This window comes from Pocillopora verrucosa, chromosome 7, assembly GCF_036669915.1.
Source record: "Pocillopora verrucosa isolate sample1 chromosome 7, ASM3666991v2, whole genome shotgun sequence".
NCBI lineage: Eukaryota > Metazoa > Cnidaria > Anthozoa > Scleractinia > Pocilloporidae > Pocillopora > Pocillopora verrucosa.
The window spans coordinates 13,494,765-13,517,184 of NC_089318.1; the positions used below are offsets into that span (position 1 = coordinate 13,494,765).

The 22,420-nt window shown below is 38.7% G+C and overlaps 2 protein-coding genes across 2 annotated transcripts; both read left to right on the forward strand.

Annotated features, from left to right (window-relative positions):
* Nucleotides 1–25: 25 nt before the first annotated feature.
* On the forward strand, nt 26–7,416 carry LOC131778585 (uncharacterized). Its single transcript, XM_066169967.1, has 8 exons — nt 26–120; nt 1,759–2,036; nt 2,358–2,472; nt 3,111–3,233; nt 3,941–4,063; nt 4,950–4,977; nt 5,443–5,578; nt 6,502–7,416. The coding sequence occupies exons 1-8, from the start codon at nt 48–50 to the stop codon at nt 7,018–7,020; spliced, it is 1,395 nt and encodes a 464-aa protein (XP_066026064.1). The 5' UTR covers nt 26–47; the 3' UTR covers nt 7,021–7,416.
* A 3,742-nt stretch (nt 7,417–11,158) lies between these two features.
* On the forward strand, nt 11,159–13,017 carry LOC131773626 (uncharacterized skeletal organic matrix protein 5-like). The gene is made up of 2 exons (XM_066170174.1): nt 11,159–11,278; nt 12,679–13,017. Exons 1-2 carry the CDS (start codon nt 11,159–11,161, stop codon nt 13,015–13,017), a joined length of 459 nt encoding a protein of 152 aa, XP_066026271.1.
* Nucleotides 13,018–22,420: the final 9,403 nt, after the last annotated feature.

The following is a 22,420-nucleotide window of genomic DNA, read 5'->3' on the forward strand; positions in this document are numbered from 1 at the left end:
AAGCATATGTTAAATGGGTCAGAACTTTTCTAATCGCGTTCTGTATCATGTATTCTGTTTTTGTCTCCCTTCTCTTATTGGAGCTCTGCTCTATGATACAACGGGCTGTCAGATCACAAGGTTAGTTTTAATATGACTCATGTTCAATTTATCTTACCTTTGTTTTGAGTTATCTTTATTTTTTGGGAAACGATTTATTCAATCATAAGAATTCGTCATTGAGTCAAAAAATTAGCTTTATCCACATATATTTACTGAACAAATTTTAAAATTTTCATTTATCAACCTACAACCAGTACTTTGAAGAAGTACGACATTTTCGTGTGCGTATATGCATTAAATTAGAATTTTACAGAACGAAGCACAGACGATTACAAAATCGATGTCAGAACTTCTGCCGGGGAACTTGAACCCCCTTAGACGTCTTCTTCCATTGACCCAAGCTGTCCAGAAATTGCTCCTCGTCTTTCCGAAGATACTAGCCTTCAAAATAAGGACTTAAAGTTTTTAGATTGAGGACGAAATGAAAGTGCCCAGTGTTAATAATGGGAAAAAGGAAAGCCCAACAGTCAAGGAGACACATTTAAGGTCCTTTCGATCGGCCCAGTGGAGATGTTACTTTTAGACTTAGGATGAAAGTCAGGTGAAAGCAAAACAGAAATGAAATAATTCTAAATTCACGAGCAAAAGATAATTTTTGTCGTGTTTACATACTCTGATCTTAAAGAGGCTCCATTAGTTTTTTGGTCGATGATGGCGCGCACGCGCCAGCGTAATGTTTTCCTGGAAGTTTTTTTATTTTTCCGCTTTTCAAGGTCAATATGAGTCATCAAAAGGCAATGAGCAAGGTTTGGATTATCGTTTCCTGTAGTAAATATTATAAAAATGATTTCTGTTATTAAGCTAAGGCTCTATCAAGGGACGCGCTCGCCAATGATAATTTGGCTTTGTCTTTGACTTTATTCAATTTGCTTCGGTGAAATCTCTCAAAATTTACACAATTTTTGAAAATTGTCTTGCCGATCATTTAAAAGCCGAAAAAAATAGCGGTTACAAAGGTAGTATCCTCGCTATTTGCAATTTCGTGTTTCTTTCCTCTATCTCAAATTTGTTCTCAAGGAAACAGGGACTAGGAAGGGTACAAATATGTTTAACGGTCCAGCAAATCCTAAGAAATTCTACTGTAGAAAACGCTCTAAACTTACTCGAAACGTCCTTATTTTCTTTGTCGCAAAACATCAGGTAACAATAGAACTTCGCTAACATCGGTATCTAAGTATGCTTAAATTTTCCATCTGTCGCGTCATCTGTTGCCTTTTGGCAACCTTTCCCACGGTGTTTTCTTTTTCATTGAGTTCTTTCTCAGGCGCAGAAGGCCTATGAATATTATAGGTGAAGTTGCTGGAAACCCTTGATTCTATCACATAAAATTGTATCCTGTTAAACTGTTTTTAACACACCTTTTCAGATAATAATCGTGCGATCAAGCCGCCGTGCTATGTTCGCAGACCCAGATCTTGCCCTATAAAAAAACCCTGTGGAGTCTCCTTAACACCCTCGACACTGTCGAGGGTTTGTATATCTCTTTTCTTGTAAATACTTTTTGCAAGATAGAAATAAAGTAGACGAAGATAAAAAAAAGTTCAAGTCTGAAACAATAGGTAATGGAATATCACTTATCACATTTTCCGTAATTCTTAACAAATCATAATAAGCAATAATGTTACGTTTCATATATTTATTATTTCCATGTCAAAGACGTGTGCATCGCAGACCAGTGTCGTAATTTGGAGTTCGGACCTGAGAAAGCATTTGGCGGGAAACGCCTTATAAACCACACAATTCGCACCGTAGAAATTCCAGTTTCCAACTTCTGTGAAAACATGTGTTATATGGAGCCCGACTGTGTCAGCATTAATCTTTATACACGGGCAGATGGAAATGGAAACTATAAATGTGAACTGAACAATGCTACTCATGAAGGACACGAAGGAAAGTTGATAGAACAAGAAATGTATGTTTATCACGCAGCTGAGGTAAATATTACTTTCAATTTAAGATTCAGATTGGTGTACTTTGTTTTTCTTTTGTAAATTCATAGTCTCACGTTTACCTTGAACTACGAACTCTTTCATGACACTAGCAATAATATTGTGTCTGTGCTCTTCACCAAAATCTCCTCAAAGACAAAGCATTTTAAAGTTATTGGAGAAATATAGAAATACAAGGACAACTATGATGACAAGGATAACGATGGCGATATTGATGATGGTAGCGGTGCGGACTATTAAATGTTGAAAATAATTTTAAGGTTGATAGTAACGATGACAATGACAACTGTTTGTTTCTTCTGTTAGAGCAATTGTGTTGAAAATCCTTGTAAGAACAATGCTACTTGTCAAAGCGGATTTACTAAGAAAGGTTTTCGGTGTCTGTGTATCGCTGGATTTGAGGGTCCGATTTGCGAAAGAGGTAAACACAACTTTTATGATGATATCTTTAGACTTTCAGTTTAACAACAACAAGCAAAAACTTTATCGCTGCTTGTTAATTGTGTCTCAAATAATAAAATAGCTTTCTCTGTACTCATGTAGCTCAAACCGCTCTTACTAGTCGCTAGGACAAAGGGCCTTTGTTGCGGTTACTTCACCAACACCACTCGATGGCGAAGTTTTCGTTTTTTGTCATTTCTTCTCGTCATCTCCTATCTCCTTATTCGTCTTGACATATTTTCTCCTGAGCTGCACTGAAAGTGAAAAGAGACAAAAGTAAAATAGATGAACCACAAGCAAAAAGATAATTAGCCACCTGTAGAACTTTCGGGATTAAAAAAGAGGGAATATGTGACTGTTTCGCAGCTCATCAGCACTGTTTGTGACTTACAAGTTGGTTGTGGGTCGACTCATTTTGAATACATTTTTTTCACTCTGTACAAAGTAAATGAAGTGTAGTGATCACGAGAAAAGAAAAACTACGTTTACCATATTAAGAACAGTATGTGTAGGAGGCCTACCTGATTATTCTTGTACAGTTGTTAGTGCTTCTATTTTTTTTTTCAGTACGATAATTTTGTTTTTATTTATTTATTTATTTATTTATTTTTTGTTCAGACATCAACGAATGTGTTCGTGGGCTACACAAATGCAGCTCTGATGCGTTTTGCAGCAATACTAAAGGTTCCTACAATTGCACTTGCAAACATGGATTCACGGGAAATGGACGAGAATGTAAAGGTAGGCGTTGGATTTATTACCAATTATGTGATGAAAAAAATAAAGCTTGCATTTGCAAATTATCCACAAAGGGGTGATCAGGAAATGTGGAGAGAAACTGAACGCGAGAGGAGATACATATAGACGAAACCACATTGAAACAATGTATTCTTAATCTCCAAAGTGTTTTTGCATCAATCGGAATCAATGTACTCATCACTGTTTGTTGGTTTCGTTCATCTTTTGTTGAAGAGACTGTCGCATGGCTACAGAAACCTATTTGATGTTCTCAACAACAAATATTAATGATGTTCAAATCATGTACGAATATCAAGTAATACTGCTGACCTTTTAAATCTTTTATATATTTTTGTCAATTATTGGTCGGCTTTATATCTGTAGACATCAATGAGTGTGTCGCAAGGTCACACTCTTGCAGCCCTGATGCCTATTGCAACAATACCAAAGGCTCTGTACATGTAAACCTGTTTCACTGGGAGTGAAAGAGAATGTGGGGGTGAGCGTTAATTTTGAGAATATTGAGTAAAAGAGGCGGATTTTTCTAATTTGGAACTTTCTGATAAAACAAAAACTACGTTTATCATATCAAGAACAGTCGGAGGCCTACCCATGTATTGTTGTTTTTACAGTTGTTGGTGCGTCTATGTTTTTTTCTTTTTTTTAAACGATAACTTGTATTTAGTTATCGGTGTATTTCTTTTGCTCAGACATCAACGAATGTGTTCGTGGGCTAGACAAATGCAGCTCTGATGCATTTTGCAACAATACCAAAGGGTCTTACAACTGTACATGTAAACCTGGATTCACTGGAAATGGACGCGAATGTAAAGGTAAACGTTGAGGTCGAAATGTAGAGGAAAATCAGCTGATGAAAGTCTAAGTAAGAATTTTGATACACTGGCGATAGCACTGCTCTTCTACTGAGCCTTGCAACCCTTATGAGTTTCTAAGTCCCTCTTCCGTGTAGTGTTTTAAAACGTTTGCAATGGGAAAATTACTGATTTCGTTTTTCGCATGAAATCACGATTCATAAAACTTGTCTGTGTCTGCGTGATCTCCCTCGTTCTTTGGTTTCAGAAGACAAGTCAGATCTCGGTTTTGGTAATTCAAGATATCATAGTCAACCTCGTCCAGTAATTGCTTATTAGCTTAAAACTTTTCTTCGTCTCCTTTTTTTTATTTATTTTTTTTCAATCGGTAAGTCCCTTTGAAACACATCCATCGATGATTCTTGATCGTTTATATGTTCTCTTCGAGTAAAATCACAAATTATGAAGTGGCATCTGTTGCAGCTTATACTGTAAATCTAATCATCCGGAGTTTAAACTTAATACCCAATCATAGTTTATAGATATTTTTGGAAATAATTGATTATTTTTCAAACACGACCAGTAATAAACTTGGTAAGCGTTCAGTAACGTAGAAACTTTAAAAACTGGATGAAAACATCTATTGCTTTATTAAGATAATAACAACTGATCCTCTCCCGACGCTGTTTCTTATCAATGATCTATTTAAAGAAAACATACATGCTGCCAAATGAAGTGAATGAAAACTGACTCTTTCCAGTCAAAAAGCAGAGCTTGGAACATGATGAATTTCTTCTGTCATTCAGTCAGATCGCAGTCAATCTAGTTTCCCAATGATGGATTGAGATGTAGCTAAAAAAAAGTTTACAATTTCCTCTAATCAAAGATATTTTTAAACTTCTTGCAGGAGCTTCCTCGTGTAAAGAAATTCATGACATGCAAGTAGAACTGATTTTCGATATTATTTTCATAGTACATCAAATATCGCGCTTTCCCGCATATAGTTTAGGCCCACCACGGCACCGAATATACCCCAATTTTCAAACCACATTCCATATGCGGAGAAAGTCCTCCTTTAAACCTTTATTCATTTCAGTGGAATGCATTACTGTCCTCAGAGAAGAAGTGAAAAAATATCTTTTGAACTCGGACACCTGTTTGATTCAAGAACAAATAACCGAGCATTGTTTATATTCCGCAGATATTGACGTCTAAAGGATCAGCTTTCCATTTGCTTATTAGTTGAATCATTATTATTATTATTATTATTATTGTCAATCAGTATCTTTCCCATTATCAGTTTCATTGCCACCGTTGTAGCTATGATAATTATTTTCATAAGCTCAAGGTTTTATTTCACCATCATTGTTTTCATTACTAGTTGTATTTCTTTTTTTTTTATTCAAAAGATCCAATGTGAGTGGTGTGGTTACCCTTCTTGTTGACTCCCAACCATTGTCCGTTTTCTGTCACATGGGAAATTTTGGGTGTGGAGATGGTGGATGGACGCCAGTCATGAAGATTGACGGCAGAGAGGTGCATACTTTTATTGAATAATTCATTTCCTGTATAAACCCGCTCTCTTTCAAAACGTTGCAAGTTAAAAACGTGCGTTTTACATATGTATGCCTTCAGTCGTCTTTCATTGAGAAGGTAATACATGAAGAACAGACCTCGTTCAACGTAAATTTGAAGACTCGTTGTGTGTAGTGACTGTTGAAAAAGGATGAAAAAGAATGTATAAATATATCCTAACATATTTGTCTCTAATAGCATGTAACGGCTATTTAAGAAATACACACCATTAAGATCATAATGCGGTTAAAAGCCGTCCGGAACAAACAACATATTTTATCTCAGTTAAAGTTCCACACTGGTTAATGGGTATGTAGATATAACCCTGATTTAAAGAGCTGTCACTGCTCATTCCCCGAGCAGCGGGAGGGAGGATAGGTAGAGGAGGATTCCTGGAGGACTATATAACATTTGGGGCCAATTAACTTGCCAATGAGGAGAAATCGTTGGTCATAGGAATATTACTGACAGTCTTATGGGGAGATCAGGTTACTTTTATGGTGACATAACCAAAATCCAATTTGTTTTTGTTATATATGAAAAGAGATTGGAATTTCTTTATATAATAGCATCGTGTATCATCCTTCATTCACTTCACAAATGATTGTCATTTCAATGTCTCTTGATTGGCGTCCAAATGAAAACACAGAAAAACTCCTTATAACTAGAAAGATATGTTATGCACTGATTTACGGCGCGGGGTCCGTGTTGGAAAAAAAATGACCTTAGTCTTCACGACACGATGGCGTAATTACCAAGGTCAATTTAACGGTAAAACAAATGAGTAATGGATCAATAAATGCAGATATACGACAGGACTTTGACAGAAAATATCCATTAATTCGGATTAAATAAGAAAAAAATGTATTGCTCCTATATTTCAGACCACCTTCCATTATGATGAGCATTACTGGATAAATGATCAAGGATACAATCTTCCCGGAGGAGAGACTGGGTTCGACGGACAAGAGTCAAAGCTACCCACCTACTGGAACACATCCTTCTCCAAGATCTGTCTCGGTATGAAGATCAACCAACAGCTCAGGTTCATTGTCATCCACAAGCAGGCTGACTCTCTGCACTCACTGATCGCTGATGGCCAATACCGCGCCACCTCACTTGGTCGTGACAAGTGGAAAGAGTTGATTGGTTTCCAAGGCTCGTTACAGGCCAACTGCAACAAAGAAGGGTTTAATGTCGTTTGTAGTTGGAGAAGATATTCTAAAGCCAGAATTGGTATTGTTAGCGAAAACAAGAATGAGTGTGGCTCGTGCGACTCAAGGATCGGATTTGGCACAAAAGGGCAACCTGACGATTCAAACACGTGTGGTAACGAGGCCGTTAATAATCCAGATAATGGAAACAAACACCTCAAAGCCATGGGATACATCCTGGTACAATAAATATGACCCGGGTTTCGCAAAATAAACCTAATAATAAGTCTAATTGTCGATTAGTTTCAAGCGTAACCCCTCGGATAGGGACTTATGTCCGTGTATAACTTTGGCTTTACCCTGGATCAATCTCTAGCCATTCTTTATATTAACTCTACATCTATACATAGATAAATTTGAGAAACCACGTTGAAAATTCTATAATTTAAAACGGCATGTTAAACAGCATTCAAATATTCTGATAACAGAGATGTCCAACTCGCTTACTGTGTCGTAGAAATAATTATAAGCTAATAGTTTTTGCTTATATTATCCTAGAATTTCAGAAGGTTTGACCTATGAGGACGAGGTGCACGGGTCAAAATCTCTCCCTCTGCGTTTGGATTGTTTTGTGCATCAATGCAATCCTTTAAGGATCGAATTGGAAAGGAACAGTTATGCTTCGTGGCCTTAATGAAATTGAAACGATACTTCAATAAAATAGACTTGTTTGCTCCAGTTTTATCTTTCGTTGCCTTCAGAGAGATGTAAATGCACAGTATTGAACTTATCAGCTCATCTAAGTTCGGGCGGGGCACCTATCTGATAACTTCCTTGCTGCTTAGATGTAACAATCTTCCGTAACTAATCTTGCCTCTCCACCACATCGCCCGTTTTACATAGGTGCCCTCTTTTCTACGCTCTTTCCACCCTACTACTTATTTTACCATTTCGTTACAAATCTCCTACTGATTCCCAGAACCTCATCTCCCTTTGCTTTGCTTTTGCCTTCCCTTTTGGTCAGACTCTCTTTTGAAATGATTTTCCTCGAGACGAAAGCCACTTACAATTCCCTTTTTATAGCTTTTCATTTAGAAAAAACAAACTTATTGACATGTTCGTTGTTAAGTTCTTTCCCGGAAACATAAAATATTTCAAACTCAATGTATGATAGCACACCTGTCTGGCTAATAAATGGTGCTTCGGAATCACTAAAATGAAAGAGAAAATTGCTTAGGGTTTAGAACTTTTTTTAACGCCCAGCCTCAGAGATCAGCACACATATTCGACTTTTGACATAGACGGGTGACTTTTCTCCTAGCCTGAGATTTCTAGCCAAAAAACCGCACTGCTCTCTGAACCAACGACATGTCTCATCTATTTTAGCCCCCAGACAGTTTGCTTTAGGTAGCTTTGAAATATCATTGGTTCCGAGCGATGGTTTTCTGTATTACAGTTGGTGGTTGTAATTTCTTTTGTTTTCGTGGAAAAGGTTGTGGTTATTCATCGTGGTGAATAACAATAAAAAAGTAAGTTTTCGTTTGTCTCACGATGTAGTCACGTGTGATGTAGATCGCGACGTTTCAACTGCATACTGCTAGTCTTCTTCAGGATGAGGTCGACTGGTCATGCGTGATTCTATAAAGCATGATGCTCTGCTGTGATTGGTTGTTTTTCAGCAGCTCTGATTGGTGCATTTTGATCCTTGCTGTTCACTCAGTGATTTGCTCCCTCGGCGGTCCGCTGTCGCACGGCTCTCCTGTTGTTGTATTTCTTGATCGTGGGGATCCACGCTTCTGGAATTTCTATTCCAGTATCCCTGTTGATGTTGTTGGGGTGAAGTCTTGTATGAATAGCCTCTTTGACCCTGCGCGTGTAGTAATAAGGGTAACGATCAATAAACTTTACTTCGTTCCAGAGTGGCTTGTGTCCGGTGTTGTGGGCATGTTCTGAAACGGCGGAGGTCTCGGTACGGGCGAGTCGAATGTCTCGATCGTGCACGAACAAAACACCAACAACAACACCAACAAACACCGGAAAAAAACACACGAAAAACTTACCTTTTTATTCTTTTGTTTTGCTTTTCAACATCACTCCCATCAAATGAAAAGCTCAAAGCCTTTCCTTTACTATTCTCAGAATCAATTGTCCTCCACAGGAATTAAACAATCAAGAAAACGGATAAACAAACACCCATTAAACTTTTGACCCCTAGGAGTGACAAGCATATAATTTCTCTTACAATATCACCCCTGGATCCAACATTAAGGTCACCCAAATCCAGGAATTGAACACAGACTAAAGCTCTAGATTGTTAAACTAATTCTCCTCCACGGCTCCTTGGGAAACATGGAGAACAGTGTGGAGAATATGCATACTGATTTTTGGGCGGAAAGGGTTAACTTTGTAATAGATTGGCATCCCACCCGATGGGGGTTGGTGGCAGAGTACGGGGAAACTCTTATGGCACTTATACAAATAACAGGCCCTTAGTTGTTCGACATCAATAAAAGCTGGAGCTGTGGCGGGAACAGCCCATTGAGTTATGAGCTGATCTTCCCTTTCACGTGATTTCTATTTTTCGGCTGGTTTATTTTGTGAGAGCAGTCACAATAATCATCCTAAACACTGTTTTTGTCGGTTGGTTGATGTGAATAAATTAAAGTAGCCTGGAAACTAGGGCAAAATCCCAAAGAACGTTTAGCACAGAACAGCCTCAAAAATATTTATCATCAATTATAGCTCACAAAAATTAGAAATGAACTTATTAAGTAAAATGCTCACAAGAAATACAAGCATGGAAATACGCATGGAAAAAATTTAACCCAAACTATTGACAAGAAGAGAAATGTTGGATTTTGTTATGTCGACTTATAATATCTCACACACCTATAGTATTATTTCTTAAAGTTTAATAACTATGGTACAGTGAAATTGGCAGATAGCCTCTTCCAACATTCAGGCATAACATTTTCAAAACGTTCTAAGAACCTACTTCTGTAGGTCCCATATACCCTTATACTCCCTGGATCGCAGCGTAAGTTTTCCTTGCCACCTGCTATACATTTCTTTTAATGTTAGCTCTGAGAAGGTGGTAATAAATTAAAGTCTGCTTTATCATGAGGCTGATAATTTCCTTAATTCTCGTTACCTCTTGCTTTATGGATTTATTGCTTCTGTGAGGCGAAATTATTTATTTGATCTCTAAGAGAGCAAAGGTGAAGATGGTAATGTAGGATTTTTCTTGCCTCCAAATAAACCAGAATTGCACCGGTTTTACTTTACTTCACTTCATGAATGGTCTATAAAACTCTGGACACTTTCTCAATCAAATGTAGTAGCTTAAAATCAATCAAGAACTGGTAGTGAGCATTTTCCTGCATAGCAGACAGTTTGCATGTGTTCAATTTGAGAGTCCAATGCTTCGGTCTTTGGGTTATTAATCTTTGGTCTGACAGCCCCTGTGATTAATCAAGCGTAAATGTTAATTTTTGCAATTTTTAAATTAGTTTCCAATATAGAAAAAATTCCCGCCATTTTAAGAAATTTATAGAATTCCTTAATCAGGCCTCTTTTAGAGATAGATGGAATTCTAGATGAATGTGGTCTTGCTTAAAAAACCGTGTCGGTAGTTGAAACGAGAACTGGTTTAAGTGGAGGTCTGTGTATAGAATGACATGGCCACACCACAACACCGGGAGCTTCGTTCTCTACTCTTTGCGAGAAGTGCGTTGGTTCTTTAACGTCCCTGTTAACCATTTCAGCGAAGAGAAAGGAGATGGGGCCTATGGCTTATTGTACTTACCCGAAAAGAACCGTTGTCAAAGCAGAGGCAGCACATTCTCCTCAATATTTTACGACCCTTAGTGTTGGCCCGGTCTGGAGCTTGAACCCGCGACCTCCTCCACGCCAGTCCGGCGCTCTACAACGTTAGTTAACCAAGCGCGACTCGTCAAAGTTTCGAAAGTGGATTCCATTTCCTTCTCATGATCACTTTCCTTTTTGTTTTCTTGCAAGAAATGTTTTGGGAATTATATTTCCATACGTAATAAGGACGATATGCAACCGAATTTAACAATTTTTTTTTAAAATAATTTTTCGCCTCCTGTATAGAACTTGAAGTTTCACAGAATGTTGCTGTAAATTAGGAAGAATATATTTGTGTCCTACGAGAAGTTGCTAGCACCAAACTAACAAGTGTTAGTAAGGTATGGAATGGAATTTCACTCACTCATTTCATTTGTTCATACCCTCATATTCTTAAGTGTACCAACCACGACCTAACTCCACAGAAAAACGATCTTTGAATCGAATGGTCATTGTATAAGTTTCTCTTAAGTGAATATGAATTTTTTTTTTCTTTTCATTTTGATTCAAAAGATCCAATATGAGAGGTGTGGTTACCCTTCTTGTTGACTCCCAACCATTGTCCGTTTTCTGTCACATGGGAAATTTTGGGTGCGTAGCTGGAGGGTGGACACCAGTCATGAAGATTGACGGCAGAAAGGTGCACACTTTTGATAAATAATTCATCTCGTGTATAAACGCGCTCTCTTTCAAAGTGTTGCAAGCTGAAAACTTGCATGTTACATATGCATGCCTTTTGTTTTTCATCGAAAAGGTAATGCACGAAGAACAGACTTCGTTGAACGTAAATTTCAAGACTTATAGTGTGTAGTGACTGAATGAATGAAAAAGAATGTGTAAATATATCCTTACATCCCAACTATTGTCTGTTTTCTCTCACATGGGAAATTTTGGGTGCGGAGATGGAAGATGGACGTCAGTCATGAAGATTGACGGCAGAGAGGTGCATAATTTTATTGAATAATTCATCTCCTGTTTAAACCCGCTCTCTTTCAAAACGTTGCAAGTTAAAAACGTGCGTGTTACATGTATGCCTTTAGTTGTCATTCATCGAGAAGGTACTCCATGAAGAACAGACTTTGTTCAACGTAAATTTCACGACTTTTTGTTTGCAGTGACTGTTGAAAAAGTATGTAAAGTATGTAAAGTATGTGTCCTCACATATTTGTCTCTAGTATCATGTAGCATCTTTAAGAAATACACACTATTAAGATCATAATTTGGTTAAAAGCTGTCGGGAACAAAAAACACAACTTATCTGAGTTAAAATTCCACATTTGTTAATGGGTATGTAGGTATCACCCTAATTTAAAGAGCTGTCATTGCTCATCGCCTACACAGCGGGGGAGGGGGATAGGTAGGGGAAGATTCTTGGAGGACTTAAGGACATTTAGTACCAATTAACTTGCTAATGAGGAGGGGTCGTGGATCATAGGATTATTATAGAGTTTTATGCGTGGGGAGAGGCGGATCAGGTTACTTTTATCTTGACACAACCGAACTCCAATTTTTTTTTGTTATATATAAAACGAGATCAGAATTCCTTTATAGAACAACGACGTCTATCATTCTTCATTCACGCCACAAGTGATTATCATTTCAATGACTCTTGACTGGCGTGCAAATGAAGACACAGAAAAACTCCCTTTAAGTAGATAGATGTGTTATGCACTGAACTACGGCGTGGGGTCCGTGTTGGAAAAAAATGACCTTCGTCTTCACTACACGATGGCGTAATAATCAAGGTCAATTCAACGGTAAAACAAATGAATAATGGACCAATAAATGCAGATACACGACAGAAGTTCGACAGCAAATATCCATTAATTCGGACTAAATAAAAAAAATGAATTGCTCCTATATTTCAGACCACCTTCCATTATAAAAAGCATTACTGGATAAATTACCAAGGATACAATCTTCTGGAGGAGAGACTGGGTTTGACGGACAGGAATCAAAGCTACCCACCTACTGGAACACATCCTTCAAGATCTGTCTCGGTATGAAGATCGACAGCTCAGATTCACTGTCATCCACTAGCAAGCTGACGCTCTGTACTCACTGATCGCTGATGAGCAATACCGCGCCACCTCACTGGGTTGTGAGAAGTGGAAAGAGTTGATTGGTTCCTACGGCTCATTACGGTACAACTGCACCAAAGAAGGGTTTAATGTCGTCTGTAGCTGGAGTGGACATTCTAGGGCCAGAATTGGTATTGTTGGCGAGGGCAAGAATGAGTGTGGCTCGTGCGACTCAAAGATCAAATTTGGCACAGGAGGGAGCCCTGACAATTCAAACACGTCCGGTAAGGAGGCTGCTTTTTCTCCAGATAATAGATACAAACACATCAAGGCCATGGGATACATCCTGGTACAATAGATATGACTCAGTTTTCGCTAAAAAAAAACTTTTAATAAGTTTAATAGTCATTATACAGATTTTTCCTGTTTCAAGCGCAATGCAGTTTTATCTTTCATTGCCTTCAGTGAGATGTAGTTGCACAGTTCTGGACTTATCAGCTCATCTAAGTTCGGGCGGGGCACCTATCTGATATCTGATAACTACCTTGGACTTGCTGCTTGGACGTAACAATCTTCCCTAGCTAATCTTGCCTCTCCACTACATCCCCCGTTTTACATAGGTGCCCTCTTTTCTATGCTCTTTTCTACGCTCTTTTCTACGCTCTTTCCTCTCTCCCACTTTCTTTACCCTTTCGTTGCAAATCTCCCACTGATTCTCAGAGCCTTATCTCCCGTTGCTGGTCACCATTTTCCCTTTCCTCACGGTCAAACTCTCTCTTAAAATGATGTTCTTCGAAATGAAAGCCACATACAATTCTTTTTTTATCGCTTTTCATTTTTTTCACTTTAGTTCTCTCCCGGAGACAAACATTTCAAACTAAATTTATGATACTGCGCCTGTCTGACTAATAAATGGTGCTTCGGAATCACTAAAATGAAAGAAAAAATCGCTGCAAATTCTCATTTTATTTTGTTTTGCTGATACCCAGCCTCAGTACGAGGTCAGCACACATATGCCAGTTTTCACATAGACGGGTGACTTTTCTCCTGCCCTGATTCTTCTCTAGGCTAAAAAACCGGCACTGCTCTCTGAACCAACTGCATGTCTCATCTATTTCAGCCCCCACGCAGTTTGCTTGTGGTAGCTTTGAAATCTCAATTGGCACCATATAATGTTTTCTTATATTCCAATAGGCTGTTGTAATTTCTTTTGTTTCGGTTTTTGACATCCCTCCCATCCACTGAAAAGCTCAAAGCCTTTCCCTCTCTATTTTCAGAATCCATTGTCCTCTGCAAGAATTAAACAATTAAAAATTGCTAAACAAACACTAATTAAACCTTTGACTCCAAAGAGTGACAAGCATCTAATTTCTTTTTATGGCAAGGATCAAAAATTCAAATTGTCTCAAGTTTTGCACACAAGTAGACCCTAGTAAGACAAGAATGACTGTGTATTTTTTTTCCTCAAATATGTTTTTCTTTTCGAGAAAAACGAACTTTTCGCTCTCACCCTCTGGAATCGATGGATCGGGTCATAACAGGTCGAAAATTGAACACTTTCGCTCGCTTCGCATTTCAAAGATATTACGTCTAAGGAAATCTTACCAACGTGTGCTCTTTCATAGACTCTTCGTCTTCTGTGAAATGTAAGTTGTGTATGAATTGGTTGCTAAAAGCTTTTAGCCATGCGAAAAAGCAATGTGCTCTCTTCCGTTTTAAAAAATGTAGGTAAAGAAAACCTCTTTTTTTTACCACGTGCCATTATTCAGAATTCCACTAAATTACGTATATAAATTGCCGGAGGAATGATCTTCAAAATGACGTAAAGTTTTCTTTGGGCAAATGTTTTCTCGCGACGCAGGAAACTCTTCAAAATAGCACACGGAAGTAATAAAATCACACAATATGTAGATTGTCTGACCAAAGAGTTAAGGAGCATTCCTGCCTTCGAAATGACTTCGGATCGAACAGCAGAACTTTTTCAGAAACAAATGACATTGTTATACCCAGTTTTGTTAAATTACTTTGTCTTTTATCATTTTAAGTTTGTTTCTGCAGAGATATTCTGCCTTCGTTCTGTCCAGTACGATTATTCACTAGTGCCAGTAATCGAATCTTAAGTTTTTGTTTAAGTTTTTGTCCATTGTTTACGTTTCTATATGTGCTTACCCGTGCCTTTTAACTAGAAGTCAATAAAAACTAACAGAGTTTTCAAAGGGAGGTTTTTTCAGGAGTTAAGTAGACTAACTGAGGGCTTGCATGACCTAATTAGCTTAATTGCAGGTATGGTCACTCGACGGTCATTTTTTAAGATAAGCACAATTAGAAAAAGAAAAAGTAAGTCTAAATATCCATTTGGCTCCGATTTTGCCTTTATTTCCACCCGAGCTGATTTTTTCTGCTGGAGTGAAAATACTTTTTAATTACCGCAATGTCTGTTCGCTTTGTAACGTACAGGCAAGACAATTAAATTTACAAAACTTAATTAACCGCGAAAGAGTCAATATCGCGTGTCTTAACTGTCACTGCTCTTAACTGCAAATAACCTTTTCGGCGCTTCTAACAAACTTCAGCTTCTTTGTTCGGTAAAAACAAAGTTGCGAGACCGTGTCAGCAGGACTGTACACCAAAGAATTCACAACTAACAGCAGCTGCAGGGACCATCAAACATTGTCATTCAATCCCCATTTGCCTGACACTGGCAGCCCATGACAAGGCTTGTTAGAATATCGACATACAGCTCCTTCCTCTTAACGTTGACCTGGGAAGTATCGAGTCCGAAAGATGTACAAATGTCATTTAACACTTTAATGGAAAAGTTTGAAAGCTTAGAATTCTTAACTAGTTCACAAATGCTGTAATCGTTGTACAAGATTGGATGTGCGTGCTGAATAGAAATTTCAGACACCACTCTTTTCCTCATTGCTTGCAGCTGGCTCTCCTCTTCTGCTCTGATTTGCTCATCGTCATCGCTCTGGTGGACCTCTTGGTGGTCGAGACTTCGCTTTCAGGCCAGACGAGAGAAGAAACTAGAATTTTGCCTGCTTGTAAGAAACTCAGAGTAGTCAAATAGCTGCTCGCCGTTTTCGTCTTTCTCAGGCCTCATTAACACTTGCATCATCTGCCTTTTGTCCCGTTTCTCCAGTTTCTCCAGTTTGAAACTTGGCTATCAAGTAGTCCTTTTGCTTATCAGTGAAACGAGTATTGCGAGAACGACTCTGCCTTAGGGCCCATCCCATTTCAAGAAAAGCTATAGACGATGACGGTGTGGATTCCGTGTCCCGCAGTTTCAGCACAGCACTCGGTCCCTTCTCCAGTCTAGAGGCATACCCCAGCACGGCACGGTCATAAAGAGTTTCATATTCAAGAACATAATTGTGTCTCCCACATTCGAGATACTTCTGTAATGACGAATGGCGTTGATAGAACTTAATGCAACCCTCTTCCGAGAAGAAAAAATATTTTTAGCTGTGAAATCGCGCGATTCTTCACTTGAATCATCGGTACCTTCATCAGTGCTGTCTTGGTGCTCTTGTGATGTTTTAGCAAAACAAAATTAGCTTTTATATTTTCGCTTGAATCACTGCATTCTAGCGTTGGAACTTCATCCTGGTCAGGAACATGAAACTTGCTCCAAGGAATGAATTTGCCTCTTCCAATTTTGTAGGATCTCCATACTTTCACACCTTCCTCACCATACTGAACGTTGTTGACAAAGCTCACACCATCTCATTTCACTGGTTTTTTGATGGAAGACAAAGAAGGCCTTCACAACACTGCTTTTACTCCAGGGACACCTCCAAATGATTCTATTGCCTCCTGCATTTGAGATGCCGACTTTATATGGTGGCCTGAATTCAAATGGGTGGCCATATGGGATTTGATCGTTGCAGCTTTCCGATCGCAAGATCCCTTCCCTCCTTGGGGATCTGAAAATCCATTCTGCGTAGGAAGAGATTGTTTAGCTCTGCTACTTTGATGGCTGTAACCGGGTTAAAGCGCAGTGGTAACACCCGGCTTTGTATTGTCTAGGATAAATGGATTGTAAATAAGGCATGACATCCTTCCGTCGACGAAGGACGTCGTTAAGTATGACAAGAACTGCAGAACTGTCCTGGTTACAGGCCTCAAATAACTGTACAAATGTCATCATCTCAATCTTGCCATCATTTCCCTTTCTCGTCGCAACCGTGATATGCCATGGCAGACCTCTCTTACCAAACCAGTCTGTTTGGCTCTCCCTGAATTTCTTTGGAAGATATTTCATGGCCCAGTTTAAGACCAGTAAGACAGAAGTTTCATCCAGCTCATCGATGACGTCTAGTCTGGACTCGTCCCGGTTTGTTGAACGCAACAAGTGCGATTTCTAGGAATTTATGCATTGTTTGGACTGTAGTCACAAAGGCCAAATCTCCTTTCGTATCGGTTGCGCCTCCCACTTCTTGTACAGCTCTCTCGATTTCAGCTACAACAAAAGACGAGTACATCAGTCGCATGCGTTTCTGTGGTTGTGATGGCAAATTTCAAGCGCGTAGGCTCGACAATGATCTGGTACACCTGAGTTCGTTGAAATGTGAACCTATTAATTGAAAAGAAAAATCTCGAATTAGAACGTATGATAACGACCATGGTCCCTGTCTATCTGCATGTCTTCATTAATAATTCATATGTCTGAATTGTGATAAGAACTGATGAGGCATACTCGATTATTTTTAGTGTTATGATAATTAGCATAGTAATAATGATAATAATAATGATAATAGGGATAATAATGGTACCTTGTAATCACTCTACAGATATCTCTTTCTTTCCTTCAGCTGTTCATTCTTTTCTTTCACCCAGACTGAGCCCATCCCACAGTCTTCTCCGAGCTTATCGACAACACTCTCTAAATAATCAAAAGCCTGTGTGCCTTGCGCTGTGAAGTTATCGAGTCCCTGTAATGAGTTCCTCACACTAGCAGAGCACACATCCAGAATGTTATGAAGGGTGCTGCGTCCGATCGGAGCAAAACCCGTCTCGGTGCTAAACAGGTTATACTGTTGAATAACTCGCTCTGGGATGACCTTTCTTACCACACTGAGTACTGTTATTTTCTTTTCGGATGATAATTTCAATTTCCTTTCACCAAATAGAAGTTCTTGGATAATGTGTTCACTTGTGATGAAGTCAAGGAAGTGGTCGAGCTGTGAGGCTGAGACATACATTCTCGGCACATTACGAGTTTCAACTTCAGCACCTCCTCTATACATGTGAGCGTGTTGCCTAGCGACATTAAATCTATATCGTATTACCAGGAATCCAACTCTGTAACGTTCGATGGTTAACTTTGTCAGCAATAATGGATAGGATTTGCCTTCGTGTGCTCCAGTGGCTCGCATTCTTGTAGCATTCTGCTAAGGCGTCAACCAGCGTTAAGTCAACTTCGTCCTCTGTCTGTGCGACGTCGTTTGATATCACTAGTTTATTCAGGAGGATTTCAGTGTTCCCAGGTGCAGTTTCTTCTAGGGCTGCTATCACGACTTGTCCTGCTTTACGAATGTGGTAGTGTTGTGTTCTGGGGGCTATTGAATCCCTGATGTTAACAACTGATGACGTACAGGGCTGACATCCCTACATACTAGGAATGCATTGAGTGCTTTTCTAGAACTATCTCTTACCTCTTTTGCGCCATCGGAATGTTCAGAGCTCCCAGATGGGTGGTAAAAGCTCCCAGGTGTTTCCGCGGTCAGTCCCGGTGGCATTTCAGAACTACTACAAGTACCTTTTACCTATTTTGCTCTTTCAAATCTTCTGAGCTCTCAGATGGGTGGTAAAGGCTCTCCGTTGTTTCCATAGCCAATGCCAATGTTTTTCTGGAGTAACCGTAGGATTCATCGGTATGTCACTACTGTTGGCCTAAGGATATATTCAAAGCACAAGTTTGAGTAGCGGCTGTATGGCTTGGCACTCTATTTACGGAATTTTTTTGCACTGCAGCGGGCTCGTCAGTGCTCTTGCTTAATTAAGCCCTCCTACATTACTTACAACAACAAATATAAATTTATGTTTAACTTTATTTACTTCTTCAGAAAAAGGCGGTGCAATTCTATTGAACCTATCGATTAGATTGCTCACCATCTTTAGATCCTTGACTGCAAGCGTTAGTTCATCAATCTGTAACTTGCTTTCAAAACTCTCTCTGCATTTTCTACAGATACCTGTGCAATGGTAATAGAACAAACCGTTATGAAAACGATAACAGTAATGATAATTCCGATGATAATAATAATGATGCTGATGATGTTTATGATGATAATAACGACATTTATGATGAAGACGATGACGACAACAATGATTACGAGTAAAATGACTTTCAGTGAAAGTTAACTTTGACATGGAGCTCTTCCTTCCCATGATCGAAAAAATGACTACAAATCTTAAGCAAGTAATACAGAAAGAACAAACTTGGCCCAGCCCGTAGCCGTCAAACCTTCGAGGTACTTAATTCAAGGTATGAGTTCTTATCATCTCTAATCTGGACCTGAGCCAATTTTAAGACTCGCGCAGCCAATAATTTATGTCTACTGAAAAATTGCATTTCTTAAAAAGCACCAATATCTGAATAAATAGAGCACATATATTACACAACAATTATCTTTTTGCAATAGGGTTCATGAAAGCCATACCTGAACCTAGAGGCACAAGGACGTCGATTCTCTGAAATATAACTTTTGATATCGCTCTATTAACGCCTCTGTCTCCCTTGACACATTTTCCTTTGCCGTGGGAAGCGATCTCATCTGGAATTCTGCAGGTATTTTGGCTCCTTCGCCATCCAGTGCCAAGCTCAAAACGGTGGAATGGACAAATCGTTAACGCATTTATTTCCTTTGCACTCATGTAAATAATACCTGCTCGGGCAAGGATAAGTTCACTCTCGTTCTCAACTCCGGCAAAAAACCAAGCACTTTTATGACCCTTATTGCACGACACCAAGGGAACCACCTCAAATGATTTACCCCTGTCTCGTCGGTAGTACGAGCAAGCACTTCCAAATCTAAACTTAAATGAGCAAGAAGCTTCCATTTCATTCACAAGCGAGACTTCCGATTAAGAAGGGGCGGGAAATAATTATTTTTCTTAGTTTAATTAATTGTCTCGCTTTTAAATAGAAAAGTCAACAAACATCATAGTTTAACTCACGCGAAAAAAAAATAACACGAGTACAAAATTGAGGAAAACACAGAGCTAAATGGATACCTAGACTTATTATTTCTTTTCCTCGTATTCGTGCTTATTTATATGACGTCGACCGACCCCACTCGTAGGTGTAAATTATTCTGTCACACGAGCACGACGACTCGTACCACAATTATGCAAATTAGGTCACGCAAGCCCTCACTTAACTCCTGCAGGGGCCTTTGTAAGGTAACATTTTGTGGATTTTCGTTTACCGTAGGCTAGTTAAAAGGCACGGGTTTGCAAGTCAAACAAGGGGCAGAAACGTAAGATTCGTATGCGAGAGACCAGCAAAGTTTTTAATCGTATACCGTTACTAGCACTGGTGCATAATTGTACTAGACAGAACGATGGCAGAGTATCTCTGCAGAAACAAACTTAAAATGATAAAAGACAGATTAATTTAACAAAACTGGGTATAAATTTGTTATTTGTTTTTGATAAAAGTTCTCCTATACGATTTTGAGTAATTTCAAAGGCAGGAGTGCTCCTTAACTCTTTGGTCACGCAATCTACATATTGCGTGATTTTATTTCTTCCGTGTGCTATTTTGAAGAGTTTCCTGCGTCGCGAGAAAACATTTGCCCAAAGAAAACTTTACGTCATTTTAAAAATCATACCTTCGGCAATTTACATACGTAATTTAGAGGAATTCTGAATAATGGCACATGGTGAAAAAAGAGGTTTTCTTCACCGACATTTTTTTGTAACGGAAGAGAGCACATTGCTTTTTCGCATGGCTAAAAGCTTCTAAGCAACCAATTCCTACACAACTTGCATTTTACAGAAGACGAGGAGTCTGTGAAAGAGCAAACGTTGATAAGATTTCACTAGACGTAATATCTTTGAAATGCAAAGCGAGCGAAAGTGTTCAATTTTCGACCTGTTATGACCCGATCCATCGATTCTAGAGGGTGAGAGCGAAAAGTTCGTTTTTCTCGAAAATAAAAACATATTTGAGGAAAAAAATACACAGTCTTTCTTGTCTTACTGGGGTCAACTTGTGTGCAAAAGTTGAGACAATTTCAATTTTTGACCCTTGCCATAAAAATTTCATTTTTGTTTGATTTTTGCACGGATGTCCTCTTAACACGTAACTTCTCTCTATGATATCCATACATTATCTTGCATGGAGATGGAGAGCATCATCAATGGCTGTGAGATCAAGTGTGATTTAAGTCCATGGCATCCTTTGCTTGAGGTATTTTAAACCAAAACCAGAAGGCTTTTTACTTGAAAGCAATAAAAACCAACAACAAGGTTATCACAAGGACCTGTCAGACCAAATAATAAAAACCCAAAGAGGCAATGGACTCTCAAATTGAACACATGCAAACTGTCTGCTATGCTGGAAAATGCTCACCACCTAGTCTTGATTAGTTTTAATATAAGCTACTGCATTTGATTGATTGAGAGGGTGTCCATAGTATTATTTACCATTCATTGGGTGAAGTATTAGGTAAAACCGGTGCAATACTGGTTTAATTTGGATGCCAGAAAATCCTACATCATCCTCTTTACCGTTGTTCTCTTAGGAGAGATCAAATGAGTAATTTATCTTAACAGAAACAATAAATCCATAAAGCAAAAGGTGATGAGAGTAAAGAAAATTATCTACCTTTTGATGAAGGGATCTTTAATGTAATACCTCCTTCTCAGAACTAACATTGAAAGAAATGTATAGCAGATGGTAAGGAGAACTTACACTACGATCCAGGGTGTGAAAAGGGTATATGGGACCTACAGTAGTAGGTTTTCAGAACGTTTTGAAAATGCTATGCCTGAATGCTGGAAGAGGCTTTCTGCTAATTTCACTGTAAAATAGTTATTATACTTTTAAGAATTAAAACTACAGGTGTGTGAGATATTATAAGTCAAAATAACTAAATCCAATATTTATCTCCTTGTAAAAAGTTTGGGTGAAATGTTTTCCATGTATATATCCATGTTTCTATTTCTTGTGAACATTTTCTTCAATAGGTTTGTTTCTAAATTTTTTTAGCTAAAATTGATGATATAACATTTTTCAGGCTGTTCTGTGCTAAACTTTCTTTGAGATTTTTCCCTAGTTTCCAGGCTACTTATTTATACGCATTAAGTAACTGACGAAACAGTATTTAGGACCATTGTGACTGCTCTCACAAAATAAACTGGCTGAGAAATGGAAATCATGTGAAAGGTAATATTAGATCATAAGTCAAAGGGCTGTTCCTGCCAGAGCTTATCCGGCTTTTATTGTTGTAGAGCAACTAAGGGCCTGTTATTTTCACCAGGGCCTCAAAGAGTTTTTCCGTACTCTGCCTCCAGCCCCCATTGGGTGGTATGCCAATCTATTGCAAGGTTAGCCCTTTGCGCCCTAAAATCAGTATGGATATTCTCCACACTGTTCTCTATGTGATATCCGAAAGGGTAAATAAAGTTGTAGAGTAGAAAGAGCGTAGAAAAGAGGGCATCTATGCAAACGGGCGATTTGGTGGAGAGACAGGATTATATTAGTTACGGAAGATTGTTATATCTAAACAGCAAGTCCAAGGCAGTTA

What these genes read in the sequence shown, in the direction of transcription:
- LOC131778585 (XM_066169967.1), top strand. Translation starts at nt 48, where the DNA reads ATGTATTCTGTTTTTGTCTCCCTTCTCTTATTGGAGCTCTGCTCTATG. An exon ending in ATGTTTATCACGCAGCTGAG is followed by an intron (nt 2,037 to 2,357) that starts GTAAATATTACT and finishes TTCTTCTGTTAG; the next exon opens with AGCAATTGTGTTGAAAATCC. An exon ending in AAATGGACGCGAATGTAAAG is followed by an intron (nt 4,064 to 4,949) that starts GTAAACGTTGAG and finishes AACTTCTTGCAG; the next exon opens with GAGCTTCCTCGTGTAAAGAA.
- LOC131773626 (XM_066170174.1), top strand. Translation starts at nt 11,159, where the DNA reads ATGAGAGGTGTGGTTACCCTTCTTGTTGACTCCCAACCATTGTCCGTT. An exon ending in TGAAGATTGACGGCAGAAAG is followed by an intron (nt 11,279 to 12,678) that starts GTGCACACTTTT and finishes GTCATCCACTAG; the next exon opens with CAAGCTGACGCTCTGTACTC.